We start from the raw sequence: 17,814 nt of genomic DNA, 5'->3' as shown, positions 1-17,814 counted from the left end.
AACAAAACGAAATTTCTGTGAGGCTTCTTTGCCCATGACAAATTATATTCTTGTTAATACATAATAATACTTTTTTTTATTATTATATTAGATAATAATAATTTTTGTCACATTGACTTGCACATCGTTCACCATAATTTCTAATATGATTGATCCTCACATTGTTGACAAGAACTTGAGACTAATCCCATATATTTCTTAATTTATTTGTTTAGTTCTATTGTTCTTTCTGATAGGACAACCTTAGGTTATATCTAGCTGTTCAATCCATAAAGCCAACCATTAAAAACACAGCTAATTGTTTTATGAGGGACGTGCCTGTAGTGACTCGTATAAATATTTCATGTCCTAAATTTAGGTACACCCTCATAAATCCCACTACCTGCCCACCTTCCGTGCAGTATTATTACAAAAAATCCCAACCAATATTCTTGGTTGACTTCCAAATAAATTAAGAAATATTTCTTTAGGCCATTTAAGATAAGGAAAGAAATGTAGCAAATTGTTGGCCTGGATGGTATTAATCCAGCATGTCCTTGTCACAAATCAAATATTTTGCAGAGTTAATTTTTTGTTTTGTTTTGTTTTTGTTTTTGTAATACCTGAAAAAATGTCATTCAATAAGGGATGTTAAGAAGAATATTACAACTTTTAGTGATGGTTATTTTACAAGTACAAAATTTTTGTGGTTGTGAGGGGGTTGTAAGGGTTGAGGTTCAAGTTTTTAGGAGGCAGTTTCACAGATGTATACAAGCCACAATATGTTCTTGACCTCCCAAAATTTTGAAAAGGAAAAAAAATCTTTTTGATATATATGTTTTAAAATTTTTCAAGACCGAACCCCAAAAATTTGAGCTGATTCAATAACCTCTCAGAAAAATTTTTAACTGGTGCTAAAGAGGCAATTTTCTGGACAGCAAACCAGCAAGGCTAAGAGCCCACAAATTCAGTCCAAACCACCTTTTTTGCAGCCCACAAACCGTGGGAATAAACCCCTGAAGTTGGGCCCAAAAAATTAATCCCCAAAGGCCACCGATTTTTTTATAAAAAGTAATGAATTTCCAACCCAAGACCCATTCGAATTAGGCCATTACTTAAAGCCTTCAATTCGATCCAGCGAGTGAATAAAGCACAGACATGAGCCATGAAACAATACACACAACCTGTGGGCCTAACCCACGAAACTTATGAAGTGGACACCTGGCATTAATCTCAATTAAGCCCAAAAGGTCAAGCCATCACTATCAAAGGCAGCCCCAAAACTATCAGAAGAACCCACAAAAAAATTCAATGTCAAAAGCAGTAAAGCCATATATAGAACCACTTGCTGAAATTGACTTTGCTAAGGCCCACAACAAATCAACAAATGGAGGGGGTGGGGTAGGGTGTTTATTCTATCTTTCTATTTTTGTTTTGCATAAGTCCACTAGGATGATTACACTCTACGGTTAAATCCAAGAGTTGTTGAGTGACATAGCTGCCTTCACAATCTTTAAACCAATCCACATTCCAATATCAAAATTCCTCTTTAGGCAAAGAATATATATATATATATATATATATATATAATTTCAAGCTTATATAATTTAAGGGTTATAACAAATTAATCCCCCAAAATTTTTAAAAAGTAACAAGTTATTAGTTTCAAAAGTAAAAAAGATTGAAATAAAAAATTTTAAAAAGTAACAAATTAAACTGCAAAAAGAAGTGTGTGTGAGATTTAATTTGTTACATTCTTCAACTATATATATATATATATATATATCGAAAAGAAATAGAATGAAAAAGAGGAAAAAAAATACCAACTATAATTTTTTTGTTGATAATTGATTTGATAGTTATAACAATGAGATAAAAAAGAATCTGAACCCTAAAGAGCATATTGTGTTACCAAGTTACAAAACTATTGGTGAGGAGCTACAAAATTGTGGATGAGATTGAGCATGTGAACAAGTGTATGAACTAGCAACTCTAACTAGTCAAAATCCAGAAATTCCAACCTTTTTTCTGATGGATCTTTGAACAACCTCCCTCTCTGCTTTCTGTGCCCTAGTAATTTCTGCTTCTGAAACACGAGTCATGTGTTGGGGAAGTTCCTCTCTCTCCAAGTCCAGCTCGCCAGTTAAAACAACATTCTCTCCACGAACCACATACAGACCCAACTGCATGTCACAATAAAGATCACCAACAATAATTCTCTCATACGCACCTTCCATAACAACATTGGCGAACTGATCAAAAGAACGAAGTACACCAATCAATTTTCGATCATCTCGGAGTTGAAGAACAACCTTCTTGTCAAGATAGCTGGCAAGAGAAGTAGGGAGGTAGATATCTTCTAGGCTTGCCCCCGACATTGATTAGTTTAACAAATTCTCTGGAAACTAAACCAACCCAAACTCAGGTTTCTCTCTTATACTTCCCACCAAACCCTATTTAACAGCCTAACAAGAAAAAAATAAAAAATAAAAAGGTAAATAATTCTTAGGTGTAGTTTTGAGAATAGGGCTGGTCTCTTCTGTCCGGTGTTTATGCATGGTTTATTATTGACGACATGGATATAGCTAGAGAAAGAGAGGGGAGTTGCTTTTATGTTGTAATAGAAAAGCCCTAACACAGTTCTAGGACCGTGGAAGACAAGGCATGCACACACAGTCACTAGCATGCATAGTAACACTAACCCTATACATAAAACAACATAAAGATGCTTTTCTCAAAAAAAAAAAAAAAACCATAAAGATGCGGTAATTACATTGACAAATACAAATAAGTTTGATATTTTTTTATTAAACACCGACAATATACAGTTAGTTATTTTATTTTATATATTTATTTATTTATTTTTTGAGAATCAAGACATTGTAACTTTATTAATGAAAAAAGAAAATCAGCCATATTTGGCTACAAGAACGTCATGGAGGTGGGATGGAATATCCTCCATCCAAACCAAAAAACCTCTCAAATATCTTGCATGTTTTGTTAGGTTATGAGCTAGATTATTTCCTACCCTACGAACATGTGAGAAAGAAACAGAAAAAAAAGAACCTAAAGAAGGTTGAACTGCTCCCAGAACATGACCATAAGATGCCAACGATTCCTCCCTGCTATTAAGAGTGTTGATAACCACCAAATAATCACCTACAAAAATCACCAAGGATAAGCCCAGCTCCTGTGCAAAGAGAATGGCCCTTGCTATCGCCAAAGCTTCCACATCATCAAAGGAGGGAGGGAGAGGTATCTTCGAGAGAGAGAGGCACAGACCAAGCCATTGCTGTCTTGAACTACTACTCCCAGGCAGGGACAGAGCTAGAATTCTTAGTTAAAGGGGGTGTTGAGGGCCATTTGTGAGAATCCAGGTAGAAAGAAGAAAAGCCCAATAACAAGGGCAGCAAAGAATTGGCAAGCAGATAGCAAAACCATTAGGTCTAAGTGGTAGGAATAATGGATCACAAGCCCATGAAATAAACAAATGGGTCTCGAAGAGGCAAGTGAGCTTAAAGAAGCCCGGAAAGGGAGAAATAACATACCCATGGGCAATATATGATATAGAAAAGTGAGAAAGGGCCGCCACAGGCCCAAGGTAATGCAAACTAAGAAAGTAAGGGGTTTATGGCAGGCCCATGAACCCCAAGGATGAGAATAAGGTAATTGGGCCGGAGAAGCCCAATGAAGTTAGTAAAATCCCATGAGAATGCCAAGTTAGTAAAAGGGTAAAAGAAACCCAAAGAAAGCAAGTGGGCTAAGGATACCCAAAAGAAAGACAAAAGGGACACAGGAGCTCATAAATAGGAAAAAAGAAGTGGCCATACCAAGCCACTAGGGGAAAAGTAAACAGCTGGCCTAAAGAGGTCCAGCAGGATTGAGTCATTACAGCAGGAATAACAGAACAATATGACAGGAAATGAGGGAAATTAAGAAGTGGGCTAAAGAGATATAAGGTCCATCATCAAATAAGGCCCAGCTCCTAAGAGGAGCGGGAAATCAAAAAGTAGCCCACATAAAAGGTCAAAGAAAACGGACGGCAGGTTATGCAGGCAAGCCTCTAGACCACGACAGATGAATGGGCAGCAGGCAGATTTTGGACACATATGGAAGGAAGGCACGCGCAAGGCCTAGGCACCACCAGCCTGTACCCAGCCAATATAGAGCATGGTGAGGTCAGGGGTCAAAGATTCAGAGGGCATAGTTTGGTGGTGGGGAAAGGGGAAAAATCTATTTTTGAGATTCCGGCTTAGGCTCTTTTGGGGAGGTGTCCTGTTGGGATGACTTACTACCCAAAAGAAGCAAGCTGAGTTGGAACCACTAGGTGCATGCCATGAGGGATAGGAAGAGAGAAAGAACTTAGACTGTAGCAGGAAAAGGTGCAACGGTAGACAAGCAAACAAAATACCCTTCTTTGTCTAGTGATGGGGGGTGGCACACAGACGGAACAGTGATAGTCGGCCAGTACACCCAAACCAGACAAAGGAGGTTAATGGCTTAAACAGTAAAATTCGGTCACGGCAGGTACTATAAAAAGAGGGGTCTTGCCGTGAACAGAAAAAAAAAGAGCAACAACGGGAACCTTGACTAAGAAATAGGAATTTGAAAAGAGAAACCAAGAAATAGAAAAAGAAATGAGTGGGAAAGAAAGAAAGAAAACAACCAGAAAGAAAAAAAAAAGGTGAGAATTAGAACGGCAGGCATACACCAGTAGATGGATTCCCTCTCTCCCTCACGAAGTCCTGCTCTCTGTGAAAACCACAAGGAGCTTCTGTGCATAAACCACTCAGGTCCGTTTCCCTTAAGGCAATTAATCTCCACGGCATGACTTTTCCTGAGAGATTAATTGCGTTGAGAAGGAACATTCTTTCGTCTCTGGCTTTGCTCCTACAGACCAGACTTTAGTTGATTTCCTAACATTCTGATTAACCCATACATATTAATACTTGTTCACTTCTGTTCTGTTCTTTTCCTTCCGTAAAAATGATTATTATTGCTGCTATAATTGTGTTCGAGGGTTGTTTGGTCATTTCCCACTAAGTAGCTAGATATTTTATTTATTTTATTATTATTATGCCTGTCGCCATAACTTGTCTGAAACAGTTCTGCCTGCTGTAAATATGTTCCTGAAAAACCTGGTCTAGTTTGCGCACAAGGTGGACCAACTTGAGTTGCAGTTGGACCGGTCTCAACTCGCTTATCCAGAAAACTTGGGTCTAGTGCCGCAGGAAGCAGCCCAACACCACTAGCACAACCCACCACTTTACAGGGGGCAGAAGTTTAAACAAAAAAAGAAAAATCATAAAAATCCAAATAAGTGTCTATTTAGTATTTTTAACAAATAAAACTATCGTTTTCTATATATTTTATTTCAATCATCTATGACAAGGGAACTAGACATTCTTTTAAATCTAAAAATCATCAATAATTGTTATAAAAGGGATAATTATTATTACAAAGTAAACATGAATATAAGCACTATGCATAATGCATTAATTATAAATTTTATACTTTTCTAAAGGTATAAATTCATTACTTATCAATTTATAATTAATCAGTTTGCAATTTATGAATTTATATATTATTATCAATTTATTAGCTAGTTATAGCACTATGAGTCACTAACTGTGGGTAAGTGTCACAATTTTATTTAGTTAAGTTTATGTGACATTTTATGCAATTGTTCTATCTTTGTTTTTGTTTAATTATTTAGCCACACTTGCCCATTGCCCCACACCAACTGTTACCCCACTACCAATGGTGTTATCCAATCAACTGTTTCTACTAACTTCCACAGTCCCTACCATCCCAAAAAAAAAACCCTTCCCACAGTCCCACTATTGACACCACACAATTTTACAGCATATCTCAATAGAAAAATATAGCCACACATAAAAGACAGTCTCTTAGACAAAGGGATACAAAAGTCAAAACACATAAATCAGTATGTAAAAAGATTCCAAGAGATAGACAAAACACATAAATGCGTATGGAGGAAGAGAGAAAAATCAAATGACTCACTGGCTAGAGAGTCAGGCGTTGCAAAATGCAAAGAGAGAAGAAATACTTTTCAATGATAATGGAGATCTGACTAGCAACGGTGAATAAGCGAAGTGTAAATGCGTGGCTGCTGGCGATGGTTTTTAGTTTGTTCAAATTTTTAATATTGTTTAGGCTAAAATGGATTTTATTTGAGCTAATTTATGGTGTTGTTTGGGTCATTTTTGGATTTAGAGTGTAAGAGTTTGGGGCTGATTTGTGTTTTTGTATGCTTATTATATATATAATATATATTTTTTCAAAATATCGCCCGGGGGGGAGGGGGGAATTGTCCCTGATCAATGTCAAACTGTAGCTCCGTCCCTGCTCCGATCCCAGGCCTGCCTCGTTTGATTCCTTAAAGATCGCTCCATCAAAGTTGATTTTGAAGCAAGGGGCTGGAGGTGGAGACCATCTAGAGAGACTTGTGGTTGTGGACATGCTACGGGGCTGGAGCGTTGGCTGGTTTTGCTGGAAAAGATCAAGAATCTGAGCTGCTGTGGTTTGCAGTTGTGAGAGAGAATAGCTGTCCGAAGTTGTACGAAGCTGGTTTCTGCGATTCTAGATAGACCATACCAGCATTGCAAACCAAGTGAGGTCATTGTCAGCTTCAATGGTGTAGCGTACCAGGTTGAGCCTCGAAAGGACCAAGTCGAGGATGAACACCAACATGGACGGAGCCATGGTTGGACAATAATATTATATGGGTACTAATTTTAGCAATTTTATTTTAGAAAATTACACTTTTGATCCCTTAAAAATATTATTGATTCTTTTAAGAGTATTGTTATAGTCACAAATTTTTTTATAACATTTTTACAAATTGTTAAGGAAATAAATTCTTATTGGTTCGCATTTGGGCTCATCACTTACATTATTAGCAATTTGTAAAAAAATTTATAGTTCAAACATTTTTCACATTTTAAAGACCATTAAAAAATGTTTATAAGTCTAAAATCTAAAAATGAAATATACAAACCCAAAAATTAGTACAACAACAAAAATTATCAACAGTAAACTAAAAAAAAAAAATTAAGTTTAGTCAACCAATTTTACTTAAAACAAACAATTTGAGCTTTTAAAAAATTTTAAACAACTAGCAGCTAAGAGCATCCACAGCAGTGGAGCTAAATTTTTAGCAATTTAGCTCCACCAAAAGTTACTTTATCTATTTTACCTACACACATGCTGCAGCAGTGAATCTATTTTAGCTTTTAACCCAATAAAATAATATAAACATCACAATAAAATAATATAACCACTACAATAAAATAATATATCCCACTACCCAAAATAATATATCTAAATTTTTTTATTATTCATTTCTCTATTTGTTCTTCTCTTTCTCTCTGGACTCTTCTTCTCTTTCGTTTGAAGCAAACCCACAGCACAACCCACCTCCACAATCCCAAACCCACAACCATACCTCCATAATCCCAGCCCCACAGACCCACCTCCACAAACCCACGCTATGACCACCACGAATCCACAACGGCCGTCGCTCCACCACAAACCACAACACCGTCGCCCCACCAGCCCACAAATCCGATCTCATAACCACGAAACTCACCGGAGCACAACCACAAAAACCCATCGGAGCACAACCACGAAATCCACCGGAGTACAACCACAAAAACCCACCGAAGCACAACCATGAAACAATCAAACCCTGTTAATCTGATCTCACAATCAAACCCAGTCAACAGAGGAGTGAGAGACGAGAGAGAGAGCGTGACGGTGAGAGAGGAGCGACGGTGAGTGATTTGGGACCTTGAGACGGCTGGGTCGAGAGGATGAGAGCTTGATGATGGGTGATTTGGGAGAGGAGGAGTGATTTGGGAGAGAAAAAGAGGCACGGACTGAGAGTGATTTGGGAGAGTGAATGAGAGCTGAGTGATTTGGGAGAGAGATAGAGGCATTGAGTGAGAGAGAGAAAGAAATGATTTTTTAATCGGTGGGATGAATAAAATATATATATATTTTTTGCTTTCATGAACAGTGCACATCTAAAAATAGATGTGCACTGTGGCAGTGGAGCTAAAATTTTTAGATTTAGCTCCACTGCTGCAGCAAGGTTTTTATATTTATAGAGCTAAATTTTAGCATTATACCTATATAGCATCACTGCTGTGAATGCTTTAAGCGACTAAGTAGCAACAAAGTTGAAGCCCGAAGTCACTGCACACAACCAACAGCAAAACCGCCCCCCTAACTCTAAGTTTTGGCTCTGTTCCTGAACACCAAACCGGTGATAGAACTGGGCAGCTCCTAAGTGCATGAACAACATCTTCAATAGCTTGCTTATAGTGCTCACATCGGTCTTTAGGAAGAATTTTGCGACGACATAAGCTCTTTTTCACCGGAATGGCTTCCTTGCACGCTTTCCACAAGAAATTTCGCACCTTCGGGGGAACATTCAAGCTCCAAGATTCTTCCAAACCTCCTTAGTTTGCATCGGATCATGTTGGGACCAACCATTAAGGGGGGTGTCTTTGAGTAGAAATTGATATCCAGATTTAATCGAATAGACACCAGATTTAACAAATGGCCAAAACAGCTTGTCCTCCACATTTGATTGGCCGATTGGAATGGATTTAATCATGCTAGCTTCGTGGGGAACAAATAAACCATCTAATAGTTCGCTGTCCCAACATCTTGAATATGGATTAAAGAGTGCACTCACCTTCATATTTTCGCATCCTTCAATTGCTAGGGATTGAACCTGAGGTTGTTGAAGAGATGAAAGCCACACATCCATCCAGACATTGATAGAATCTCCGCAGCCCATTCTCCATTGTGCCCCTCTTTGAATCACATCCCTTCCTTTTAGAATACTCCACCAAGCATAGGATCCAAAAGTAGACTCTGAAGACTCCATGATGGAGCAATTAGGAAAAAATCTTGCTTTGAAGACTTGATAGAAGAGGGAATCTTTATTATGTAGAAACCATCAGGCTTGCTTTGCTAAAAGAGCATCATTAAAATGGGCCAAATCCTTGAACCCCATACCTCATTCAGACTTAGCTCGGCAAAGAGTTTTCCATTTTACCCAATGAATCTTTCTTCAATCTCCTTTTCAGCCCTACCAAAATTTTCGAATTAGGCTTTCAATGTCCTTATCTTTATTTCATATATATTGTTTGGTTTTAGTGGAAATATAATTTCAGTTAAACGTTTCAATTTTTGTCAATGTAGTATTCTATTAGATATCAGTTAAGTGGCGCCGTTAAGTGAGTCAAAACAACGCCATTTTGGCTCTAATTTTTTTTAAATAAATTTTGTAATTAAAAGAAAATAAAAAAACTGTTATTGAAAAAAAAAAAAACATTTAAGGGGAACGACGTGGTTCCCCTTTCCTTAGAATCAAAACCAAAACACAATGGCTCACTATAGCCCTAACTAAGAAAATTGGGGGAAAACTAGAAAAGGAGTTTGGGTTGGCAGGGGAGACCAAGTTTGAGAGATAGACCGACATTCTCATACTAGAAAGCACCAATTAAGCTCAAGAAGAAAAAAAAAAAAAAAAAAAAAAAAAAAAAACCCACCAATTAATGATAAAACACAATCAGCTAGAATCATATATACAACACCTTATACCCATGATTACCATCACCATCTTGTAATAACCATATTACATCACATCAAGATCAATTCATAACCCATAATGAACAATTATATAACAACACAACCATGAAGCCTGAACTTTCAACTATGAAAGCCATCCGATGTTGCTTTCTATAGGCTATTAAAAATAAAGCCTATAGAATCTATAGGCTTTCAACAGAAAAAACTAATAAAAATACTATCTATAGGCTATTATATAGGCTTTCTTTTAACGGAAAATACTAATAAAAAAAAAGCCTATTAATAGGCTATTTTCCAAAAAAATTTTTGGAAAACAATCTTTCTCTCATGTGTTGCATCTCCTATAAATATTATATTCATCTGTAGTCGCGGAAAATATAATTTTTTGGCGTCTTTTTTCTCTCATAGTAAGCTCTCTTACTTTTTCTCTCTTCCTTTTACTTTTTTGTCCTAGCGAGTGCGCACACCGGCTTTCATCCACTCCCTATACGGTTTAGTTGTTTTGATTTCGTCATTCGCCGTCGCACAATCCTAAACATCGTGTCCAATTCTGCCGCACGCAAAACACCAACCTACTAAACGCTCATAGCGGAAAGCCACCCTCACTTCATCTCCCTCAGGACTCACGACTAGACCACCACACCGTAATGGTTTGTTCAACAGGACCTCAACTCGGACTCTAAGGAATCTGGCTTGGTTCGATTTAAATGCCTTGCAATCAACTTCGATGATGTTTCCCAGACCTCGACCAATATCCATACCCGCTTCTTCGGTCATTAAATCAAATGGCAAGCCCCACACTTGAACACAGAGAGGTAAATGTGTAAAGCTTACGGACTTGGCTGTCATGCCTTTCTCTCACCTCTGTAATGCCAACAGTTGGTTGTCAAAACACCACGGCCCATTATTCCAAACCCACAAGAGTTGGCTCTCCATTGTGAATTTAAATTGTAGTACTCCATCCCCAACTCCCACCACCTTCAGATCGTTGCCCAATTTCCACATGGATCATAGTAAATTTTTTGCCGCTCGAAGATTGATTGGTCTAGTTGTGAGAAACTTCCCAATCAGGCTTAGGGAGTTCTCGTCCAAGATCTCTTGCCTTCTGACTGGACGTACCGTTATAGCTTCGTCTTCATCTGTCGTTAGTTGCATCCTCTGAACTCGCTCTAAGAAGTTTGAGCCTATTTTCAATCAATTTGTTATTAGAGTCATTTTAATTGTTTCTAAGAATGTTTATGAATCAAGTATATGAATGTTAAATTTTTGGAATATGATTGAAATGTAATTAATGAACCAAACACCTTAATCTTATATTATTGTAATGTGATTGCATGAATCTAAGATTACAAAAACGCAACATTACACCTCGATGTAATATCAAGCGAATCAAATGCCCCCTAAGAGTTTAAACTCTTGGGATAATTAGTAATTTATCATAGTATCATGGGTTCAAATTTGTCTCTAACTTTACTTATTAAGAGGGAGTATAGGTACATACATGAGATGAATTATTAGAATTATGATTAAATTCATAATTTTCTAATAGTTTAAACTTTTGGAGAATCAGTAATTCATTAATCTTACTGATGCAGAAACAACATACCGTTGGATGGTTGATCAAGGCAAGACTTATCTTCTTCGTGTAGTCAACGCAGTTGTGGCTGCTGATATCTTCTTTGCAATTTCTCAACACAACCTCACAGTCGTTGGAGTGGATGGGCATTATACCAAACCCATAATGACTAGTTTACATCACTATAAGCCCTGGACAAACAATGGATCTCCTACTCACAGCAAACCAAAGTCTTGGCCAATATTATATAGCTGCTCGACAATTTTGGAGCCAAAGTATCCAGGTTTCATATTTCAACCAGTTCAACACCACAGCAATCCTACAATATAGAGTCAACTATACTATCCCATCATCTCCTTCCTTTCCAAAAACGCTTCCTCTTTACAAGGACATACAATCTGCCTTAAAATTTACAACCCGTTTAAGAAGCTTAGCAAGCAAGGAGCACCCAATAAATGTCCCCCTAAATATAACTACCAAAATGTTTATAGCACTTTACATGAACGACCTTGAATGTCGAAACACTACATGTACAGCAACTGGGGGTGAGAATCTTTTAGCTGCTGGTGTGAATAACATAAGTTGGTCCAACCCTAACATTGATATATTGCTTGCTTATTACAGGTTCTCTCTTTCCTTCTTTTATTTATTTTTTATAAATAATATTGTCTATTTTGTTCTTTTGAGGAACTAAGTATGAAGATCAAGGGAGACTGTACCAGTCTGGCCAACGGTACGATATATTTCGGATACCAGTCAATACCGGTGTACTGTTTCGGGTTTATCGCTATTTTACTAACATGAGTGTAAAAATCATGTTAGTAAAAGTCGAAGTGTAAAATAAACTCATTTAAATATCTTTGATCCTTAAGTTTTAGTTAAAATACTATCTTTTAAAATTCATTATACATTGATATTATTTTTAATTATTATTGTTAATAATACAAAGTTTTTTTAGATGACACATGGTAGTAGGTTTTGTTAAATATCATTATTATTACTATCATTATAATAAATCCATTAGAAATTGATATATTTGGTAATTGGTGTACCGTAGTTGAAGTTAAAAATAAAATACATAAATAAGAAATAAATAAAAAACTTAATAAAAGGAAGTTAAGATTGAATTCATCTTCACGTGAGTGGGTGTAGGACACGCAAAACAATAAAAAAATATATAAATTATTTTATTCAAATAAATTAATAATAATTATGGGGCTGAACTGTTGAAGTTAGAAGTAAAGTTGGGTAAAGCTGTCAAGTAGATAAAATAAAAAGCACAAAACAAAAGAAATTGAATAGACAAACTAAAACAAAACAAATGCCAAGAATTGAAGAAAGAGGGTCTGGGTTATTTAACGAAGAAGAAGAAGTGGGAGGAGAAGATTGGCAAAATAGGATTCCGGCAACGTGGCGGTGACTTTTTGGCGGCGGCAGCAGCATAGTGAGGGACTGTAAGTTAATATGTTACTGAAAGAGGAGAGAGATACTGGATCCGAAAATTTTTCTTTCTTTTTGATTTGAAAGTCATGTTCCGGTCCAGTATGATTTTTTCGGCTGAAGCATGATATTTCGTCCGGTATAGCTGGAACAACCCGGTATGACCGGTATTTGAACCGGAACGAAACACTTGTGTTTTTGTACCGTTTTAAGCTCCAGTAAGGAATATACTGGCCATACCGACTGGTACGGTATGGTATCGACTTCCTTGATGAAGATTCAATGCATTTCTCTTATTCCTTATTATTGTAGATAAAATATTATATATCTAAAAGCTTCTTTAGTATCACATCTGTTAAGTTTAGACTCCTGTAAAACACAATATGTTTAACCTAATTTAAAGCCAAGTTGTTACTTAGTTCAATTAAACAGATCTAGGTTAAACAAGTATCAATCATATCATAAATAGCGAAAAAGTAAAAAACACAAAGATATAATGACCCAGGAAAGCTAATGAAACAATCCAGTTTCAAGGTAAAAAAAACCTGAAGAGGATTTAACCTAAACAATCCATAAGGCAACAATTCAGTAATAGAATGGAAGTTTTTACAATAGACTTGACCCTAAATCTATTGCTACCTCTTGTAGTTCTTACTCACGTGACCACATGCAGCTCTAAATTCATAGACTCTTCTATTATGATTTGTTGCACACAAACACTCCTGTTTGTGACTCTGAGAACTCCAGTCAAAGGTTTAGATCATCAACTATGGTTGATTAGTGATGACAACAACTTCTACAACACCGAATCTTGAGTTTCTTCAAAGAATATTACTAGTAGAAGATTTCAGAGAGTTTTAGGTATGGAAACCCTAGATCTACAATAGGAGGCACAAGAAGCACTCTTCTCTCTCTATCTAAAACGTGCCTTAGGGTTTCCTTTAAATACTAGAATAATTAGATATGAAACCTTAATCACTTAATAGGCTTAATGCGCTAATGGGCTTTAATTAAATTTTGTAGAAATGCATCTCAATCAATTGAACAAAGTCTTGATTGATCGAATCTAGCAGGTTTCGAATTATTGAACTTGCAGCTTCCTTTTTCTTGTATTTTGACTTGTAACACCTTGTGCGTTGTCTAATATACCCTATAAACTCTAAGATCAATATCTAGATAAGTTTGTGTTCACAGTTTGAAAATTGTTCTAAACTTTTAGAACCTAACAAGTAACAACATCATTTAAAATTTTAAATAATGCGATAATTTGTATATAGATCTAGAAAATAAAAGCTTAACCCTAAAATGGACTCTCCATTTCTACTAAAACAGCATCTCTCCATGATTACAGGTCCTATGATGTCTTTGTAATAGTAAAAGAGCAGAGTGACTTTTACTCAAATGACCACTAAAATATTGATGGATGAATGTTTCTCTTATGATCTCTTTGATCAATTCTTAATTTATTTGAGGTCTCAATTATTAAAAAAAAAAAAAAGGATTTTGATCCATCATATTTTTTAAATGTAATTAGTTAGTTTGTTCGTCTATTTTTCATCAATTTCTTGCTTGCATCTATTGTTTCTTAAAATATAGGACTGGTTTGATATTAGTTCCTTAAATATGAGGTTAGTTCGGTTTTGGTCCCTTAAATATGGTATGCCTTAGCTTCCCATTAGTCATATAATTGGAAGAGAATATATGAAGGGACTAAGCTGTTACATTTTAAAAACTTGATAGACCAAAATCAAACATTTCAAAATTTAGGGATTGAAATAAAAAAATATTCCATATTTAAGTGACCGAAAATGGATTTTACTCAATATTTTTCAAAACCTAACATGAGTATCCGACTATCGTATATGCCTATATATATACTTTTAGGAAAAGACTAAACTAGAATGTTTCATGCAGGAACATTAGTGGGGTTTACACTATAGATTTCCCAGACAACCCCCCTTCTTTTTTTAACTTTACAGGTGAAGATCTTCCAACTAGTATTGCAATAACAGAGTTAGGCACCAAGGTGATTGAATTATAATGAAGCAGTTGAGGTAGTTTTTCAAGGTACTAATTTGATGGCAGGGGTGGGGATTCATCCAATGCATTTGCATGGGTATAGCTTCTATGTGGTTGGAATAGGGCTTGGGAATTTTGACAATAAAACTGACCCTAAAGGGTTTAATTTGGTTGACCCACCCGAAGTGAATACCTTTGAAGTTCCTAAGAATGGATGGCTTGCGCTCAGATTTATAGCAAACAATCCTGGTAAGTTTTTTCTATATTTTGTTATCATGATTAATGTAGAGGGAAAAACATACATTACTGAAGTGGGTGGAAGAGAAAGAAAGCGAATTAGATACAAGAAGAAATGGGAGCTATGCTAAACTAAATTATAACACTTGATAGATAATCAATACAAAAGACTTGATTTTTACTCTTACATTTCTATCACGGATAACATAACCATCCTCATAATTATTACAACTTCCAACAATAAAAAATGCAACTAAAAAGGCAAATACAAATTGCATGAGACACATAACAAGACTTAAAAATACAAACGTATTTCTAAAATGAAGACTAAATTTTTAAAAGCCTACTTAAAAATTATTCTAACTATTATAATACAATATCAATTAGAGACAACACTTAGCTCTCTATCTTATAACCAGCGACACCCTTGCTCCTAGTCACAAATAAATAAAAAAGGAAGAATAGAGAAAAAAGATTGAAATGGAATTTTTGCAAACTAGGGATTCTCCAAGAATGATGAATGCATGTAAGAATTATTATGTCAAGCCACAAAATATATATATATATATATATATAAATAATTTATTTTTATTTAGTTATTTATTTATTTTTATTTGAGAAATACACAAACATATATAGGGGAAGGAGGATGATATAAGGGAATACATTCACACGCTAACATCAAAACTACATGTAACAGTTAGTGTCACGGAGCAAGTGATAAACTACTTCTCAATATCACACCTTACCCATGTGGGATGACTCGACGATATTGAGTATCTTTTTTTTATTTGAGAAACACACACACACACACACACATATAGGGGAGGGGGATGAGATAAGGGATTACACTCACACACCAACACCAAAACTGCATGCAACAGTTAGTAACGCGGAGCAAGTGATAAACCCTTTCTCAATATCACACCTTACCGATGTGAGATGACTCGACAATACTAAGTATCTTTTTTTTATTTGAGAAATACATACACACACACACACACACACACACACACACACACAAATAGGGGAAGAGAGATGAAATAAGGGAATACACTCATACGCTAACACCAAAACTGCATGCAACAGTTAGTGATGCAAAGTAAGTGATAAACCCCTTCTCAATATCACACCTTACCAATGTGGGATAACTCGACAATACTGAGTATATTTTTTTTATTTGAGAAACACACACATATAGAGAAAGAGGGATGAGATAAGGGAATACATTCACACGCCAGCACCAATCAAGCCACAAAATATGATGCAACTGATTGGAGACATTAAAAAATGTTTATGTTCTCATTATGCTTATTCTATGGTTGGTCTATATATTGTGGATGCTAAAATCAATTATATTTGGCAGGTGTGTGGTTTTGGCATTGTCATTTGGATAGACACATGACCTGTTTTATGGCTGGTGTTTTTATAGTAAAGAACGGGGACACTGTAGAGACAGGTATCCGCCGACCTCCTGCTCTTGTAGAGTTCCAACAAGGCCTAGGCTCCAAATGAGCGATGGGGTTGAAGGAAAAGCAAATGAATCAAGTTTTATCTAATTGCATTAATAAAATTATGTAATAAATTTGATAGATGTAGTATTGTGTTAATGCTTTAAATAACTATAGCTCTTGATCAGAGTCAGAGAGCCTACTATAAGAAGTAATAAAATTTATTGTAAAAAAACTGTATTCCACAACAAGAAAACCGCTACCATCAACAATAAATTATTGATGGTACTATTTTTTTTTTTTTTTTGAGAGGTAAGTTAGTTAAGTTAGAACATGGAAAATCTAGTGTACTAACAGGTCTAATATCACTAACGGTATACTAACAAAACGGCCTAAGTCTTGTTAGTCTAGCGGAAGCTTTAAACCTTTGTGTTATTGTTTGCTAGACACATTTAATGTTCGCTAGCTTACACTTTCTTTGTGAATTTTTTTTTTTTTTTTTTGTTGAGAAACACTTTGTGAAATTATTGATGATGAAGATATTTTTCTTTGGAAAATTAGGATTGCGGATAATCCAATTGACATGATGAGAGCATCTCTAGCAGATTTTTCAAATTTTTGTACTATTTGGGGAATGAACAGTGACATTTAGTTTTTACCTACCCATTTTTTTAAATACACTTTCCAACCGATTCTTTATCTCATTTAAATATTATTTCTTCATTCATTATTTATTCTTTTTTTAATTATCATTTATTCTTTTTTTAACAACTATATTTTTCAATGAGAAGTGTTATATTCACAATATTTTACGCAATAATTTCACAACAAAATTTATGTGGAAAGTTGTTACTAGTTTTAATTTGAACCCACTACTGAAATTATTTTTTTACTCGCCAATATTATCTAATAACAATCCATTACTTAAAATTTATTGTGAAAATATTATAGTAGCATTTCTTAATTGCAATTTTTTTTTTCCCTTCACACCATCTCGACACGTTTCTTCTTCCTTTTTTCTTTTTCTTTTTCTTTTTTCTCTTGGTTTTTTGTCCACCACCCACGTATCCCACTCCTTTCCTCTATCTACCTTCTTTTTCTTTTTCTTCTAGTTCATTCCGGATCATTTCTTCAGCTCTCTCTCTCTCTCTCTCTCTCTCTCTCTCTCTCTTTTTACTTTTTCTATTTCTACTTCTATTTTCTTCCCTCTTCAGCTCACTTCATACACACACAGCCGACATGGCCTTCGTCTATCTTTTTTTATCTTGTTCTGATTCACTTTGTTGTTACAATGGAGCTTAGATAGGCTTTCATGCTCTTGATCTGTTGTTTTTGTTTTGATTTTAGATTTTTTGCTCTAATTAAATTTGTATTTTTCCCTGTTCTTGATCTGTTATTGTGTTTGTGTTTTAATTGTGTTACCGTTTGAGAGAGAGACAGATGAACAAGGAAGAGAGGAGGAAAGAGAAAGAATATTTTTTTATT

The 17,814-nt window shown here is 35.6% G+C and overlaps 1 protein-coding gene across 2 annotated transcripts; it reads right to left on the bottom strand.

The window, feature by feature from the left end:
* Positions 1-1,979: 1,979 nt before the first annotated feature.
* On the bottom strand, positions 1,980-4,847 carry LOC126724459 (sm-like protein LSM1B). Of its 2 annotated transcripts, XM_050428989.1 has the most exons (2): positions 4,812-4,847; positions 1,980-2,291 (listed from the first exon to the last, which is right to left on the bottom strand). In XM_050428989.1, exons 1-2 carry the CDS (start codon positions 4,845-4,847, stop codon positions 1,980-1,982), a joined length of 348 nt encoding a protein of 115 aa, XP_050284946.1. The 2 variants fall into 2 exon arrangements, with proteins under 2 accessions (XP_050284946.1, XP_050284945.1); XM_050428988.1 differs by lacking the exon at positions 4,812-4,847 and having other exon boundaries at positions 1,980-2,357.
* Positions 4,848-17,814: the final 12,967 nt, after the last annotated feature.

This window comes from Quercus robur, chromosome 4 (genome assembly GCF_932294415.1).
Source record: "Quercus robur chromosome 4, dhQueRobu3.1, whole genome shotgun sequence".
Classification (NCBI taxonomy): Eukaryota; Viridiplantae; Streptophyta; class Magnoliopsida; order Fagales; family Fagaceae; genus Quercus; species Quercus robur.
Note: the sequence above shows the minus strand (reverse complement) of the source record. Positions and strands in the feature narration are given on the sequence as shown.

Bases quoted from the DNA above. Each gene is read 5' to 3' on its own strand.
- LOC126724459 (XM_050428988.1), bottom strand. From the start codon at position 2,357: ATGTCGGGGGCAAGCCTAGAAGATATCTACCTCCCTACTTCTCTTGCC.